The sequence below is a fragment of the Ranitomeya imitator genome, chromosome 3 (assembly GCF_032444005.1).
Source record: "Ranitomeya imitator isolate aRanImi1 chromosome 3, aRanImi1.pri, whole genome shotgun sequence".
Taxonomy (NCBI): domain Eukaryota; kingdom Metazoa; phylum Chordata; class Amphibia; order Anura; family Dendrobatidae; genus Ranitomeya; species Ranitomeya imitator.
In genome coordinates this window covers 5,519,743-5,534,417 of record NC_091284.1, presented here as the reverse complement: position 1 = coordinate 5,534,417, position 14,675 = coordinate 5,519,743, and the positions used below count along the sequence as shown (strand labels likewise).

Sequence of the window (14,675 nt, the reverse complement as noted above, 5' to 3'; positions counted from 1 at the left end):
CCTTAAAAATGGGAAGTTGGACCAGATGTTCGGGACTGATACCGCTGAGTCTTCTGAAATGGCAGATCAACAAGTGCCAAATGTACTGAGTCCTGGTCAGATGCCTCAACTTTGCCCTACATACCGAGAGCTACATTTTAGTTGCATAATCAGCAGTCATATGCGCATTAATCACAATATTCCATATATATCAGATAACCAATAACTGAATTGTATGTTAATTAACTAACCACCCAAACCACACCTTTCTATATGCTAATATAAAAACTATGTATCAGGAAATGAATGGCCAGTCTTTGATTGAATGTCAAGCTGTCACCACGTGTCAGATTCATTCTTTAAGGGCTCAGAAATAATTGGGAGCGGCCGCAGCACACACGGGTAGATTTATCCAACCCAAATTTCCATATCAAATGGCGCCCCCGCGAGGCCGGACGAAGATATCACAGGAGGGGATCCGGCTGACCGCACAGACGAGGGTGCGGGCCACGGCCTTGGCCCACGGGACGGAGACTGCAGCTCCATCAGAGTAAGGTAAGAAAATTCTATCATCTTACCTGAATGTCCCCTGTGCCCAGTCCGGGTCTGTACCTTTAGCCGGTCAGGTGTGGTCACCACCGCATTCCCAGGTAGTGTAAAAAGTCCGAGCCTGAACCTAAACCCTGGGATATAAGTCAAGGTGTCTGCTGTGTGCCGTGTATATGTTCTGTGTTTGTGTAACATCCGGGAGAAGCAAGGAACAGTGACTGTTTGTGGTTGCTGGGTAACAGACCGCAGGAGGTCAAATCGCTCGATAAGTTATTGCAGGATTCCCGTGCATAGGAGGGACAGTTAGTCCCGGGGCAGCTGGTCCCAGGCTCCAGGCACAGGTAGTGATAACTTAGAGGGCTACTGCAGATTCCCATAGTGCCGACTATCTAGTTAGATAGGTTGGACCGGGGTGGTAGAAATCCCACCTGTTGTGTTTCTCACTCAGGTGGCCCGGGCATAGGTGTGCTCAGTGCGATTGGCAGTAGTCTGTTTCCCAGCGCTTCCTGCACGTGTCACAAAATAATAAAGAGGGTGTCGAATCTCCTGGATGTCAATGTTCTTTGTCTGTTAATGTCATGTATTGTTGCTTAACTGCGTAGAATTGAAAAAGAAGTTTTTTTTTTTCTCCTTCTCTCTCCCCGTCTGTTCTCTATTTAGAACTTCCCCTCCTCCATGCAGTTAGGAGAAATATATGCATTGTAAATCACACGGTCACCACCGGTTTTTTTTTGTCTTTTTTTTCCCTCTTCTTTTTGTTGCTAAGTTTTCTATTTTTGCATATATCTGGTTATGGTATAACAGTTATTTGAAGAGGTGAAACTAAATGATATCTATCATTTTTGATGTGACATATGTGATTTTTGGTATAACAGCAGCTGCTGATTAAAAGGGGAAGTGTGTCTCTGACTGCATTTGAGCGCAGAGAACAGAGATAAAAAAAAAAAAAAAACACAGGGGGGAGAAGAGAGCAGCCGTTTTAATTTTATTTTATTTTCTGTTGTTTTGTTGCATTTTTTTAAAGTTTTTAGACTTTTGAGTTTTTCAAAGTTTCTTTTCTTTTCTGCCTCTTCATTTTTTTGTTTAAAAGGGTTTTTTTTATTTATTTATTTTTCTTCCTTTTCTGTGAAGATCCTGAGTTTTGGATCGTGTACCCAGTTTTTTTTATGGTTCTTTTATGTTTTGATTTCAACATCTTGCATCAATTTTTTGAAAGCTCCCTTTTTCTTCTATTTTTCGTGTTTTTATATACTTACCTACTTGAGATTTTTATTGTTGTGTTTTTTATTTCTCTTTTTGCAATGGGGAATAATTTGGCCAAGCAACAGGAGAGCCTTTTGCTTCCTGATGAGAAAACGGCTCCTCAAATAGTAGCGGAGCATGAAGGTGTCAGATATGTGAAGAATTACAGGCAGCTCATGAAAGTATGTGAAATCCATCAGGGAGGCAGACTTAGAGCTGCAGAGTGGCATGATGTCTTAAAAAGAAAGAAAGGAAAGCTAGTTGATACTAACTTGCTGCCCACTGCAACAGCATGGTATAAGGTGGCTACAGACTTACAACGTTTAGGGAGCACTGAAAGATATGTGAAGGAGTCAGGAAGTGATTTTTACGTGTACAAAGTAGGGAAAGGTGTTAAACCATCAGCACCTCCCCCATATGGGGATGAAAAATATTGGGTGTGTGCAGTCTGCACCCAGCAGAATCCATTGTACAGGGAGACTTGCTCAGCATGTGGAGCGCCCCGCCCAAACTTGGTACAGGGAGATGGCACTGTTACTCTGACAATGCCGGCACGGGCTGCATCAAAGAAGAAGGAATTCTCTTCTTGTCTTTCTCCTCCATCTTTTTCCTCTCCGTCTTCTGCACTGCCCTCTCCTCCTCCTCTTTCTTCTCCACCTCTTTCTCCTCCTCTTTCTCTTCCTCACCTCCTCCTCCTACACCACACCCACCTCCATCACACTCTTCATCTCCTCCTCCGACACCACACCCACCTCCTTCACACTCTTCATCTCCTCCTCTCTCTCTCTGAAGCACTCTCCCCCTCCTCTAAATCACCCATCTTTTCCTTACTATGTGTCACACTCTCCTTCTCCTGATCTGCTGCCTGTCAGGCAGGTGCCAAGTCCAGGCAGTGTGGTGTCTCTGTATCCAGTGCTCACAGCACAAGGCACATTCTATGTTCCCAATACAGCCCAGCCTCTGACAGTCATGGTATTGGGGGAGGAAGGTGGAGATCCCCCAGTAGAAGGCACCCCCCAAGCTGCAGCAGGCCTCCCCCAGGAAAACCCGGCAGCAGGCAGCTCAGGTCCGGGGACAGGGGGGGGGGGAGACAGGCATCACCATCAGATGGTGATCAGTATCCCCGGTCAGAGCAGCCAACATTCACACCACAATGGAACTATAATCCTCCACAGCCTCAGCAGGGTGGGGACACATCCTCTCACAAAAAGACAATATCCAAGACCGCTTATCAGCCACTGCAGGACCCCAGTGCACTCTATCACAACTATTCGTCTGATGAGGATGAAGAGGGGACTTCATACATGCTACCCAGTACTAGAAAGAAAAACCCACGGGCACCTAGGAGACAGGGGCAGATAGAAGCACCACCATTACACTATGTGCACTTCACCCCAAGTCAGGTGACCAGTATCCTCAACAATCTTCCAGATCCAGAGATGCACCCCATGCCATTCTACAGAAGAATGCAGCAGAACCAGCGCACATATGCAGCCACCTGGAATGATCTGTGGGCCGTGATGGAGATAAAGGCAGGTGATGCCTTCTGGCCAATCATGAAAGAACACTTCAAGCTTTCAGCAGACTTAGACGTACAGTTAGGTCCATATATATTTGGACAGAGAAAACATTTTTCTAATTTTGGTTATAGACATTACCATAATGAGTTTTAAGCAAAACAATTCAGATGCAGTTGAAGTTCAGACTTTCAGCTTTCATTTGAGGGTATCCACATTAAAATTGGATGAAGGGTTTAGGAGTTTCAGCTTCTTAACATGTGCCACCCTGTTTTTAAAGGGGCCAAAAGTAATTGGACAATTGACTCCAAGGCTATTTCATGGACAGGTGTGGGCAATCCCTTTGTTATGTCATTCTCAATTAAGCAGATAAAAGGCCTGGAGTTGATTTGAGGTGTGATGCTTGCATTTGGAAAGTTTTGCTGAGAAGTAAACATGTGGTCAAAGGAGCTCTCCATGCAAGTGAAACAAGCCATCCTTAAGCTGCGGAAATAGAAAAAAACTCATCCGAGAAATTGCTACAATATTAGGAGTGGCAAAATCTACAGTTTGGTCCATCCTGAGAAAGAAAGAAAGCACTGGTGAACTCATCAATGCAAAAAGACCTGGGCGCCCACGGAAGACAACAGTGGTGGATGATCGCAGAATAATCTCCATGGTGAAGAGAAACCCCGTCACAACAGCCGACCAAGTGACCAACACTTTCCAGGAGGTCGGCGGATCAATATCCAAATCTACCATAAAGAGAAGACTGCATGAAAGTAAATACAGAGGGTTCACTGCATGGTGCAGCCACTCATAAGCATCACGAATAAAAAGGCTAGACTGGACTATGCTAAAAAACATCTAATAAAGCCGCACAGTTCTGGAAGAACATTCTTTGGACAGATGAAACCAAGATCAACCTCTACCAGAATGATGGAAAGAGAAAAGTATGGTGAAGGCGCGGTCCAGCTCATGATCCAAAGCATACCACATCATCTGTAACACCCGGCGGAGGCAGTGTGATGGCGCGGGCATGCATGGCTGCCAGTGGCACTGGGTCACTAGTGTTTATTGATGATGTGACACAGGACAGAAGCAGCCGAATGAATTCTGAGGTATTCAGAGCCGCCATACTGTGTGCTCAGATCCAGCCAAATGCAGCAAAACTGATTGGTCGTCGTTTCATACTACAGATGGACAATGACCCAAAACATAAAGCCAAAGCAACCCAGGAGTTTATTAAAGCAAAGAAGTGGAATATTCTGGAATGGCCAAGTCAGTCACCTGATCTCAACCCAATTGAGCAGCATTTCTCTTGTTAAAGGCTAAACTTCAGACAGAAAGGCCCATAAACAAACAGCAACTGAAAACCACCGCAGTGAAGGCCGGCAGAGCATCAAAAAGGAGGAAACACAGCGTCTGGTGATGGCCATGAGTTCAAGACTTCAGGCAGTCATTGCCATCAAAGGGTTTTCAACCAAGTACTAAAAATGAACATTTTATTTAAAATTATTGAATCTGTCCAATTACTTTTGGTCCTTTTAAAAACAGGGTGACACATGTTAAGGAGCTGAAACTCCTAAACCCTTCATCCAATTTTAATGTGGATACCCTCAAATGAAAGCTGAAAGTCTGAACTTCAAATGCATCTGAATTGTTTTGTTTAAAATTCATTGTGGTAATGTCTGTAACCAAAATTAGAAAAATGTTGTCTCTGTCCAAATATATATGGACCTAACTGTACATGCCTGGGAGTCAGGGCCGAAGCTGATTGAACAACTCAGAGAGTGGGCCAAAGGCAGGCTGGCCGGACAGGCCCTCAGCTTACATGACATGAGTCAGGAGAAGACAGAGTCTGTAAAGAAGTTTCATGGCAGAGTAATGCAAGTATTCCAGGACTTGGGCTTCACCATTCATCACCAGATACACACGCAAATGTTGGCACAGGCCTTTGTGCATGGACTGAGACAGCCAATCAGGAAACCACTGATAGCGGCTAGGCCCGAGAACAGGTCAATAGCAGTGGACTGACCCAGCAAAACGGGTTATGTGCACCTAGGAGACTGTTTATTGTCAGTTGTCACCAAAACTGCTGCTATTACAGCACCACAAAGAGCACGAAGAAGGAAACGGGTGCAGTGCTGCTGAGAACGCCGGAAGGGGAGCCAGAAGTGAAGACGCTGCAAAGTGCCGAACAACACACCGGAAGAACCGCTGCAGACTCCGGAGAGGAGACACCAACCTCAAGGTTAGCAAAGGGGAGAAGCTATGTCAAAGCAGGGGGAAGAAGTGATGGCAGATGCAGCCGCAGCCCCTGTAATGCCCCAAGACCTTGAGTTGGATACAGCCACCGGTCTCATGGCACCCCCGGGCCTCGCCACGGACGCACCTGCAGGCCCAATCTTACCACTGCAGCTTCAATCAGCAGGCCGGACCCTGCTGCCGCTACAGTGTCCATCATGCTGTTGTCCACAGTAGCCAAAGAGATTGAGTCCCAACCAGGAATGCAGAAGACAGCCCCTCTCATGGTGACCACTGACCTGGAAGCGCAACCACCCTACAAAGACAGAAGAAGTGTCAAGTGTTGCAACTGTGGCAAGTATGGCCATTTTTGGAACCAGTGCAGAGCACCCATGCAACCCAAGAGTTGGTCCAGAGAAACAGGTCAAGGAAGAAGTACAGAAGGCAGTGAAGCGCCCCATCCATAGGACAGGGGTAAGCAAGCCAGGTCTGCAAGACACCACGCTCCTGACATGCAAAACCCCTTCAGCAGGACCAACCCCTCAAATTACCCTGAAAGTGGATGGCGTTGTCAGGTCTTTTCTTGTGGACACTGGTGCAGCCAGAAGTGTGATGAGACATGTGGAACTCCCTGACCCTACCTGCCTATCAGAATCCTCTGTGTCTTGCGTAGGCATCGACGGTCAAGTCAGAAATTCTCAGCTTACAAAGCCTCTGAGCGTGTGCACTCAGCCAGGACACTCTATCCTATCCCAGTTTGTGGTGTCAAGAACCTGCCCACTCAACCTACTGGGGGCAGACCTTCTACAGAAACTAAAAGCAACCATAGTGTTCCAGGAAGATGGGACCGTGACCCTTTCTTCACCTCTGACCCAGGAAGAGTCAGTCATGCTGGCAGCCTTACAGGAACCTCAAACAACCCATGAAGGCCTACCCAAGGAGGTACTGGACGTAGTACCAGAAAGTCTATGGTCTAAGGGACCCCAAGATGTGGGAAAACTTCAAGTTGCCCCGGTGCGGGTATCACTCAAGCCAGGTACTCCATATCCTCGTAAGGCCCAGTATCCCTTGTCCATCGCACAGAGTCAAGCCGTCTCAGACCAATTGAAGGTGTTCCTGGAAATAGGGGTCGTTGTCCCCTGCACCTCTCCTTGCAATACCCCACTTTTCCCTGTCAAGAAAAAGACTGTAAAAGGAGAGCCAGCCAAGTTCAGAATGGTACATGACCTAAGAGCGGTGAATGATGCTACAGTATTTGAAACTCCAATTGTGCCAAATCCACACACCCTGCTCTCAAATGTGCCTTCCACAGCAACAGTGTTCACGGTGATCGACCTGGCAAATGCTTTCTTCAGTGTTCCCCTCCATCCAGATGACCAGTTCCTGTTTGCCTTCACGCATCAGGGGGCACAGTACACATGGGCGGTGATGCCCCAGGGGGCCCAGAACAGCCCCTCACAATTCACCAAAGCAATGTCCACAGTTCTCGCCAACTGGATCACAGAGCATGCAGAAGTGACCCTGCTACAATACGTGGACGATCTACTCCTTTGTGCAGTTGACTTTGACACGTGTAAAGCACATTCCGTGTCTCTCCTACTCTACCTGGCGAAACAACACTGCAAGGTCTCGAAGAACAAAGTCCAGTGGTGTCTGAAGCGAGTTACGTTCCTTGGGCACTGCATTGCTCACCAGACTAAACACCTGACAGATGACCGGGAGACCACAGTGGAGAGGATGGCTCCCCCAACAACTCCAAAGGCACTACAAGCTTTTCTTGGTCTAGTATCGTACTGCAGAACCTGGATCCCTGATGGCTCAGTCCTAATGCAACCTCTGTATGACTGCGTTAACGTAACCCTGTTCCTGCTAACAGATGTGGCCTTCAGTTCGTTCAAGAAGCTAAAAGACTCAGTAGTCTCAGCGCCAGCACTAGGCTTACCTGACTACAAGAAGCCATTCCGTCTCTACCTGATGGAGAAAGAAGGCCATGCTACTGGAGTCCTGACACAGACTCACGGGGGAAGACAGAGACCTCTAGGCTATTTTTCAGCTCGCCTGGATCCAGTCGCAAGGGGAGCCCCCTCTTGCATGAGAGCAGTATTTGCAGCACACGCCCTCCTGGACAAAACAGCTGACATCATTCTTGGACATCCACTGGAAATCCTGGCTCCACATGACATCTCAGCAATTCTCAATCAAACCCAGCCAAAACATCTCTCCACCGCAAGACATCTTCGTCTACAGTGCTCACTACTACTGCCTGACAACGTCACCATCTCCAGATGTACAGTCCTCAATCCGGCCACTCTACTCCCACTCCCAAGGGGGGATACAGATATGGACCCTCCAGATCAAAATCTGCATGATACCTTCCACAAGGATCTGGATTTGCTCCGACCAGATGATCATGATTGTTTCAACATCATGCAAAAGGAAACAGCAGGACTACCCAATGTGGCAGAAGAGCCACTGGCCAACCCAGAGTTGATCCTCTATGTAGATGGCTCCAGATTTGCAGATGATGAAGGAAGATTTCACACGGGATGTGCAGTGACCAGCAATCAAGAAATCCTGTGGTCCAGGAGAGTCTGCCACCTAGCCTGTCAGCCCAAGAAGCAGAACTGATAGCGCTGACGAAGGCTTGCGAGATTGCAGAAGGCAAAACTGCGAACATTTACACCGATTCAAGGTATTCGCATGGCATAGCACACGACTTCGGACCCATCTGGGCTGCAAGAGACTTCATCACAGCAAGCGGAACAACCGTAAAGCATCATGGAGCTATTAAAGACCTACTGAGCGCACTCCAACTCCCAAAAATGGTGGCAGTACTGAAGGTCAAAGCACATGGAAAACTGAACACAGTAGAGGCACGGGGCAACAACATGGCAGATATGGCAGCCAAAGAAGCCGCCAAAGGAAGACAGTATGGAGAAATGGGAGAGGTCGTAGAGCCGGACGGCTACTATGTGGCAACTGAGGACAAGACACCAGATGAGATGACGTCTTGGGATCTATTCAGGAAGTTGCAAGAACAAGCCCCAAAGGAGGAGAAGGAGAATTGGATGCGGAAGGGTGCAACATATCAAGAAGGAAGGGTATACTCAATGGACTACAAACCCTGTTTACCCCGAAGCATGTACCCTATGGTGGTCCAGTGGGCACATGGGCCCACGCACAGATCAAAGACACACATGAATGATCTGATTGGTGCTTACTGGTTCGATCCAGGGATCTCCACCCTAACAGCCAAGTTCACTAGCAGCTGTCTGACCTGCGGCAAATGCAACCCTGGAAGAATGGAGAAAGTTCCCACACATCATCTTGCCAGACCGCTGTACCCCTTCCAGAGGATCCAGATAGACCACATCCAGATGCCGCCAAGTGGGGGATTCGAATATGCCCTTGTGGTCGTGGACGTGTTTTCAGGATGGCCAGAAGCTTTCCCAGTGAGGAATCAGTACTGCAAAGAAGCTAAGGTACCTTCACACATAACGATATTGTTAACGATATCGTTGCTATTTGTGACGTAGCAACGATATCGTTAATGAAATCGTTATGTGTGACAGCGACCAACGATCAGGCCCCTGCTGGGAGATCGTTGGTCGCTGAATAAAGTCCAGAACTTTATTTCGTCGCTGGACTCCCTGGAGACATCGCTGGATCGGCGTGTGTGACACCGATCCAGCGATGTGTTCACTGGTAACCAGGGTAAACATCGGGTAACTAAGATCAGGGCCACGCTTAGTAACCCGATGTTTACCCTGGTTACCATGCTAAAAGTAAAAAAAACAAACACTACATACTTACCTACAGCCGTCTGTCCTCCAGCGCTGTGCTCTGCACTCCTCCTGTACTGGCTGTGAGCCGGAAAGCAGAGCGGTGACGTCACCGCTCTGCTTTCCGGCTCACAGACAGTACAGGAGGAGTGCAGAGAAGCAGAGCGCAGCGCTGGAGGACAGACAGCGGTAGGTAAGTATCTAGTGTTTGTTTTTTTTTACTTTTAGCATGGTAACCAGGGTAAACATCGGGTTACTAAGCGCGGCCCTGCGCTTAGTTACCCGATGTTTACCCTGGTTACCGGCATCGTTGGTCGCTGGAGAGCGGTCTGTGTGACAGCTCTCCAGCGACCAAACAGCGACGCTGCAGCGATCCGGATCGTTGTCGGTATCGCTGCAGCGTCGCTTAATGTGAAGGGGCCTCTACTCTCAGAGATCGTGTGCAGATACGGGGTCCCAGAAGTGATAGAGAGTGATCAGGGGCCCGCATTCACAGCAAACCTCACAAGGGAGATCTGGTCAGCAGTAGGGTCAGACTTAGGCCTACACACTCCCTACCACCCCCAGAGTAGCGGGAAAGTAGAAAGACTGAATGGGACACTGAAAAACAGGATGTTAAAAGTTGCCCAAGAGACACGCAAACCATGGCATGAGACACTCCCCATCGCACTGTTTAGTGTCAGGCACACTCCCCGGGGCCCAGAAAAACTGTCACCTCATGAGATTCTGTTTGGGTCCAGCCCTCGGTTAGGGGTATTCTTCCCTCAGCAGTTGACAATGCAATATGATACTTTGTCTGCTTATGTAACTGAACTCACCAAGAAACTTGCTAACATCCATTCTCGAGTTTTCTCTTCATTACCAGATCCAGGATCGGTACCCGGTTCACACTCCCTGAACCCAGGAGACTGGGTGTTGGTGAAGAAGTTTGTGAGGAGAACGCTCGACCCCAGATTTGACGGTCCCTTCCAAGTGCTGCTGACGACACCAACCTCTGTGAAACTAGAGGGAAGGCCCACTTGGATCCACGCATCGCACTGCAAGAAGGCTCCCGTACCAGAAGATACGCCTAAGCCAGAATGATCCTGATGATGGAAAAGACAGTCAAAGAAACAACAAACCTGATGCCGCATCTTCTCCCGGACGAACCTATCCGAATTCAGATTCACCCACCTGATGGCTCCTCCAATCCTGATGACGACGAATATTTGGAACTGATCGCACAGAGTCGCCAATATGAGACCATGCATGTTTCTACCCCCGTTTAGGGACAGATCTCCTGATCGCTCATTGCGAAAGACTGTACTGTGTAGGGCGTAGACACTAGGATTGCGTCGGATCGCCGGCAGCACAAAAGAGTTGCAGCGCTTTGGGACAGGAGGCTAGGCTTAGGGCAAGTGATATCTAAGGGGGGCTTGTAATAGAAATATGTATATCATGTAGATCTCACTTGCATGTATACTCCTTTAAATCATATATATATTCCTTTAAATCACATATACTTACACAAAAGCAAATATATATCTATCTACTCAGCTACTTTATAATCAATTGCTCAACTTTACCACATGAGCTAGGCCAGATTGTGCTCGGTACTTTCCGCTATGTCTCAAACACCTTAAAAATGGGAAGTTGGACCAGATGTTCGGGACTGATACCGCTGAGTCTTCTGAAATGGCAGATCAACAAGTGCCAAATGTTCTGGTCAGATGCCTCAACTTTGCCCTACATACCGAGAGCTACATTTTAGTTGCATAATCAGCAGTCATATGCGCATTAATCACAATATTCCATATATATCAGATAACCAATAACTGAATTGTATGTTAATTAACTAACCGCCCAAACCACACCTTTCTATATGCTAATATAAAAACTATGTATCAGGAAATAAATGGCCAGTCTTTGATTGAATGTCAAGCTGTCACCACGTGTCAGATTCATTCTTTAAGGGCTCAGAAATAATTGGGAGCGGCCGCAGCACACACGGGTAGATTTATCCAACCCAAATTTCCATATCACTAGCAATGTCCTACACTCCTCCTGGAGCCACATGGGAGTGTTACAGACACACACACACACTGCGGCCACCACACACACTGTGACCACCACACACACACACTGCGGCCACCACACACACACACACACACACACTGCGGCCACCCCACACACACACACTGCGGCCACCACACACACACACACACACACACTGCGGCCACCACACACACTGCGGACACCACACACACTGTGACCACCACACACACACACTGCGGCCACCACACACACACACACACTGCGGCCACCCCACACACACACACTGCGGCCACCACACACATACACACACTGCGGCCACCACACACACACACACTGTGGCCACCACACACACACACACACACACTGCGGCCACCACACACACTGTGACCACCACACACACACACTGCGGCCACCCCACACACACACACACTGCGGCCACCACACACACACACTGCGGCCACCACACACACACACACTGCGGCCACCACACACACACACACACTGCGGCCACCACACACACACACACACACTGCGGCCACCACACACACACACACACACACACACTGCGGCCACCACACACACACACACTGCGGCCACCACACACACACACACTGCGGCCACCACACACACACACACACTGCGGCCACCACACACACTGCGGACACCACACACACACACACACTGCGGCCACCACACACACACACACACTGCGGCCACCACACACACTGCGGCCACCACACACACACACACACTGCGGCCACCACACACACACACACTGCGGACACCACACACACACTGAGGACACCACACACACACACGTATTTTAACCAGGACCATGTGAGGATCACAGGATCATGACATCACCGCAGGTCCTGCTGGTACATCTGCTGGTGTCAGCTCTGCAAGACGGGATATGGTGAGCGCCCTCCCTCCCATTCTGTGGGTGTTCACATAAAAGCAGCAAATTATAACTTTAAGATTAACCCTCTCAGCACCTAGCGTGCTGGAGGCAGAAAATCTGGTTCTAGATCACGGACTGCAGAATACGCAGTGACACGCATCTCCCTTCATACACGGTGCCAGTGACCATCACAGCTTCCATATATTACAAAAAAAAAAACACAAAAAATAAAATTAGGGGTTGGCTGCACTGTGGGAACATTATACTGTGTGGGGGCCAAGAAAGGGGCCCTGTAGAATTAGACCAACACGTTTCCTCCACAAAACCCCCTAAATGTAGCGTTCCTATGCGGCCCCCACAGTCTGTGAGTGTTCGGGGGGAATCGCTTCTCCCCTTGGATTGGAGCTGATACTATGAAGCTACAGTCACTACAGACTTCCTGCCACCTCCATAAAGGGCAGAACTGTCCGAGGATTATTACAGCTGATAGTTCCCCCAATTAGAAGGCACCTGTGGATATTGGGGTCTTTACCTGCTCCAGGTCTGGTGTGGAGCCTCCACCTGCAGAACCAGGACCTGTGATGAGGTCACCGGAGGGGAGGAGTCAGGGTCACATGATCAGGCCTCAGTGTGTGCAGGATAGGACCTGTGATGAGGTCACCGGAGGGGAGGAGTCAGGGTCACATGATCAGGCCTCAGTGTGTGCAGGACTCTGCTGTGCTGGTTGTCATGGTGCCGGATGAGGGGAAGTTGATGTGAGGGGTCAGGAGGGGTTTACAGTGTGGATGGAGCAGAGCCGTGTGTACGAGGTGTACGGAGCGGAGCCGTGTGTGTACGAGGTGTACGGAGCGGAGCCGTGTGTGTACGAGGTGTACGGAGCGGAGCTGTGTGTGTACGAGGTGTATGGAGCGGAGCCGTGTGTGTAAGAGGTGTACGGAGCGGAGCCGTGTGTGTACGAGGTGTACGGAGCGGAGCCGTGTGTGTACGAGGTGTACGGAGCGGAGCCATGTGTACAAGGTGTACGGAGCGGAGCCGTGTGTACGAGGTGTACGGAGCGGAGCCGTGTGTGTATGAGGTGTACGGAGCGGAGCCGTGTGTGTACGAGGTGTACGGAGCGGAGCCGTGTGTGTATGAGGTGTATGGAGCGGAGCCGTGTGTGTAAGAGGTGTACGGAGCCGTGTGTGTACGAGGTGTACGGAGCGGAGCCATGTGTACGAGGTGTACGGAGCGGAGCCGTGTGTATGAGGTGTACGGAGCGGAGCCGTGTGTACGAGGTGTACGGAGCGGAGCCGTGTGTACGAGGTGTACGGAGCGGAGCCGTGTGTACGAGGTGTACGGAGCGGAGCCGTGTGTGTATGAGGTGTACGGAGCGGAGCCGTGTGTACGTCACAATCAGCCTTTAGGGGTAAATGGTTTTCTGGCTTTGCCCTTAGAGGGTCTTACAATTTGATACATATCATGAAGGGTGATGAGTGGCAGACAACGTTTTTACCGTCTGAGGATTATTTGGAAATCTCGTCCTCCCTTCGGATTCTCCAAGGCACCAACAGGATCTCACAACGTTCTGATATTTCTCTGATCACATCGGGAGATTTCTTGTGATTTCTTGGCAGGGTGGATTTGATTTAAATCTAACTGATTTAAATCACGATTTAAATCACTAGTCAGTAAGGCTTGATTTAAATCAGTGATTTAAATCAAAGTTTCTACCTAAACTAGTTCTTGCTACTTTAACATGCAAGTAGATGAAGATTTTTAGAATCACTTTTTATATTACTTTTTTTCTCCCCAGTTTAATGGGTTAATCATTCATATTTGGACACCACTGTTCTGTTGTACTTAGGAAGGAGAAAAATAATCCTGACCTTAATAACAATTTAAATAGATTTATTCAACTGAAACAATAACAACATTACAGCATAAGTTATTTGCCTAAACAAACATCCATGTTTGTTAACTAATTTGGCTAAACAAAATATATATATATTTTAAGAAACTTAGACTGTCAGCCCAGCCGACACATGAAAAACTTAAATACTACCGTCCCTGCTGTCCGCTGTACCTCACTTGTCGTCATCTTCATCATCATCTTCTTTGTTCCTATTCATAACCTGGAAAAGAAAAACAAGCTTTCCTGCTTTATTGGGTCCCAACCGATTTCTCAATTTAGAATGAATGAGTCCAAAGGAAGAGAATATTCTTTCAACGCCTGCAGAAGAAGCTACTGCTGTTAAAAGTGAAATCATTACTTGAACAGTCTCTAAATCCAAGCGCTTAAGTGACTTCCACCAGTTTACTGGTGTGACCTTCCTTAAAATATCTTCAGCAAACATATATTTCTTGAATGGTTCCCCCTTAGCTCTGAAGTTTATTATGGTTGGCATTAAAGATGGATGATTGCTGGATACCCATGTCATAGCTAACTCCTCTTCCTCAGCACTTAGG

At 48.3% G+C, this 14,675-nt stretch overlaps 2 protein-coding genes across 2 annotated transcripts in view; one reads left to right on the top strand and one right to left on the bottom strand.

The window, feature by feature from the left end:
- LOC138672436 (zinc finger protein 1 homolog) overlaps window positions 1-12,823 on the bottom strand; it is a 37,592-nt gene extending 24,769 nt beyond the window's left edge. The window contains exons 1-2 of the mRNA XM_069760408.1: window positions 12,763-12,823; window positions 10,114-10,380 (exon numbers count right to left, since the gene is read on the bottom strand). Of these exons, the coding sequence (XP_069616509.1) occupies window positions 10,114-10,131 (18 nt within the window). The 5' untranslated portion in view covers window positions 10,132-10,380; window positions 12,763-12,823. The remainder of the gene's footprint in view (window positions 1-10,113; window positions 10,381-12,762) is intronic.
- The window catches only part of LOC138672441 (uncharacterized), a 654,503-nt gene that overhangs the window by 192,280 nt on the left and 447,548 nt on the right, over window positions 1-14,675 (top strand). The window lies entirely within an intron of this gene.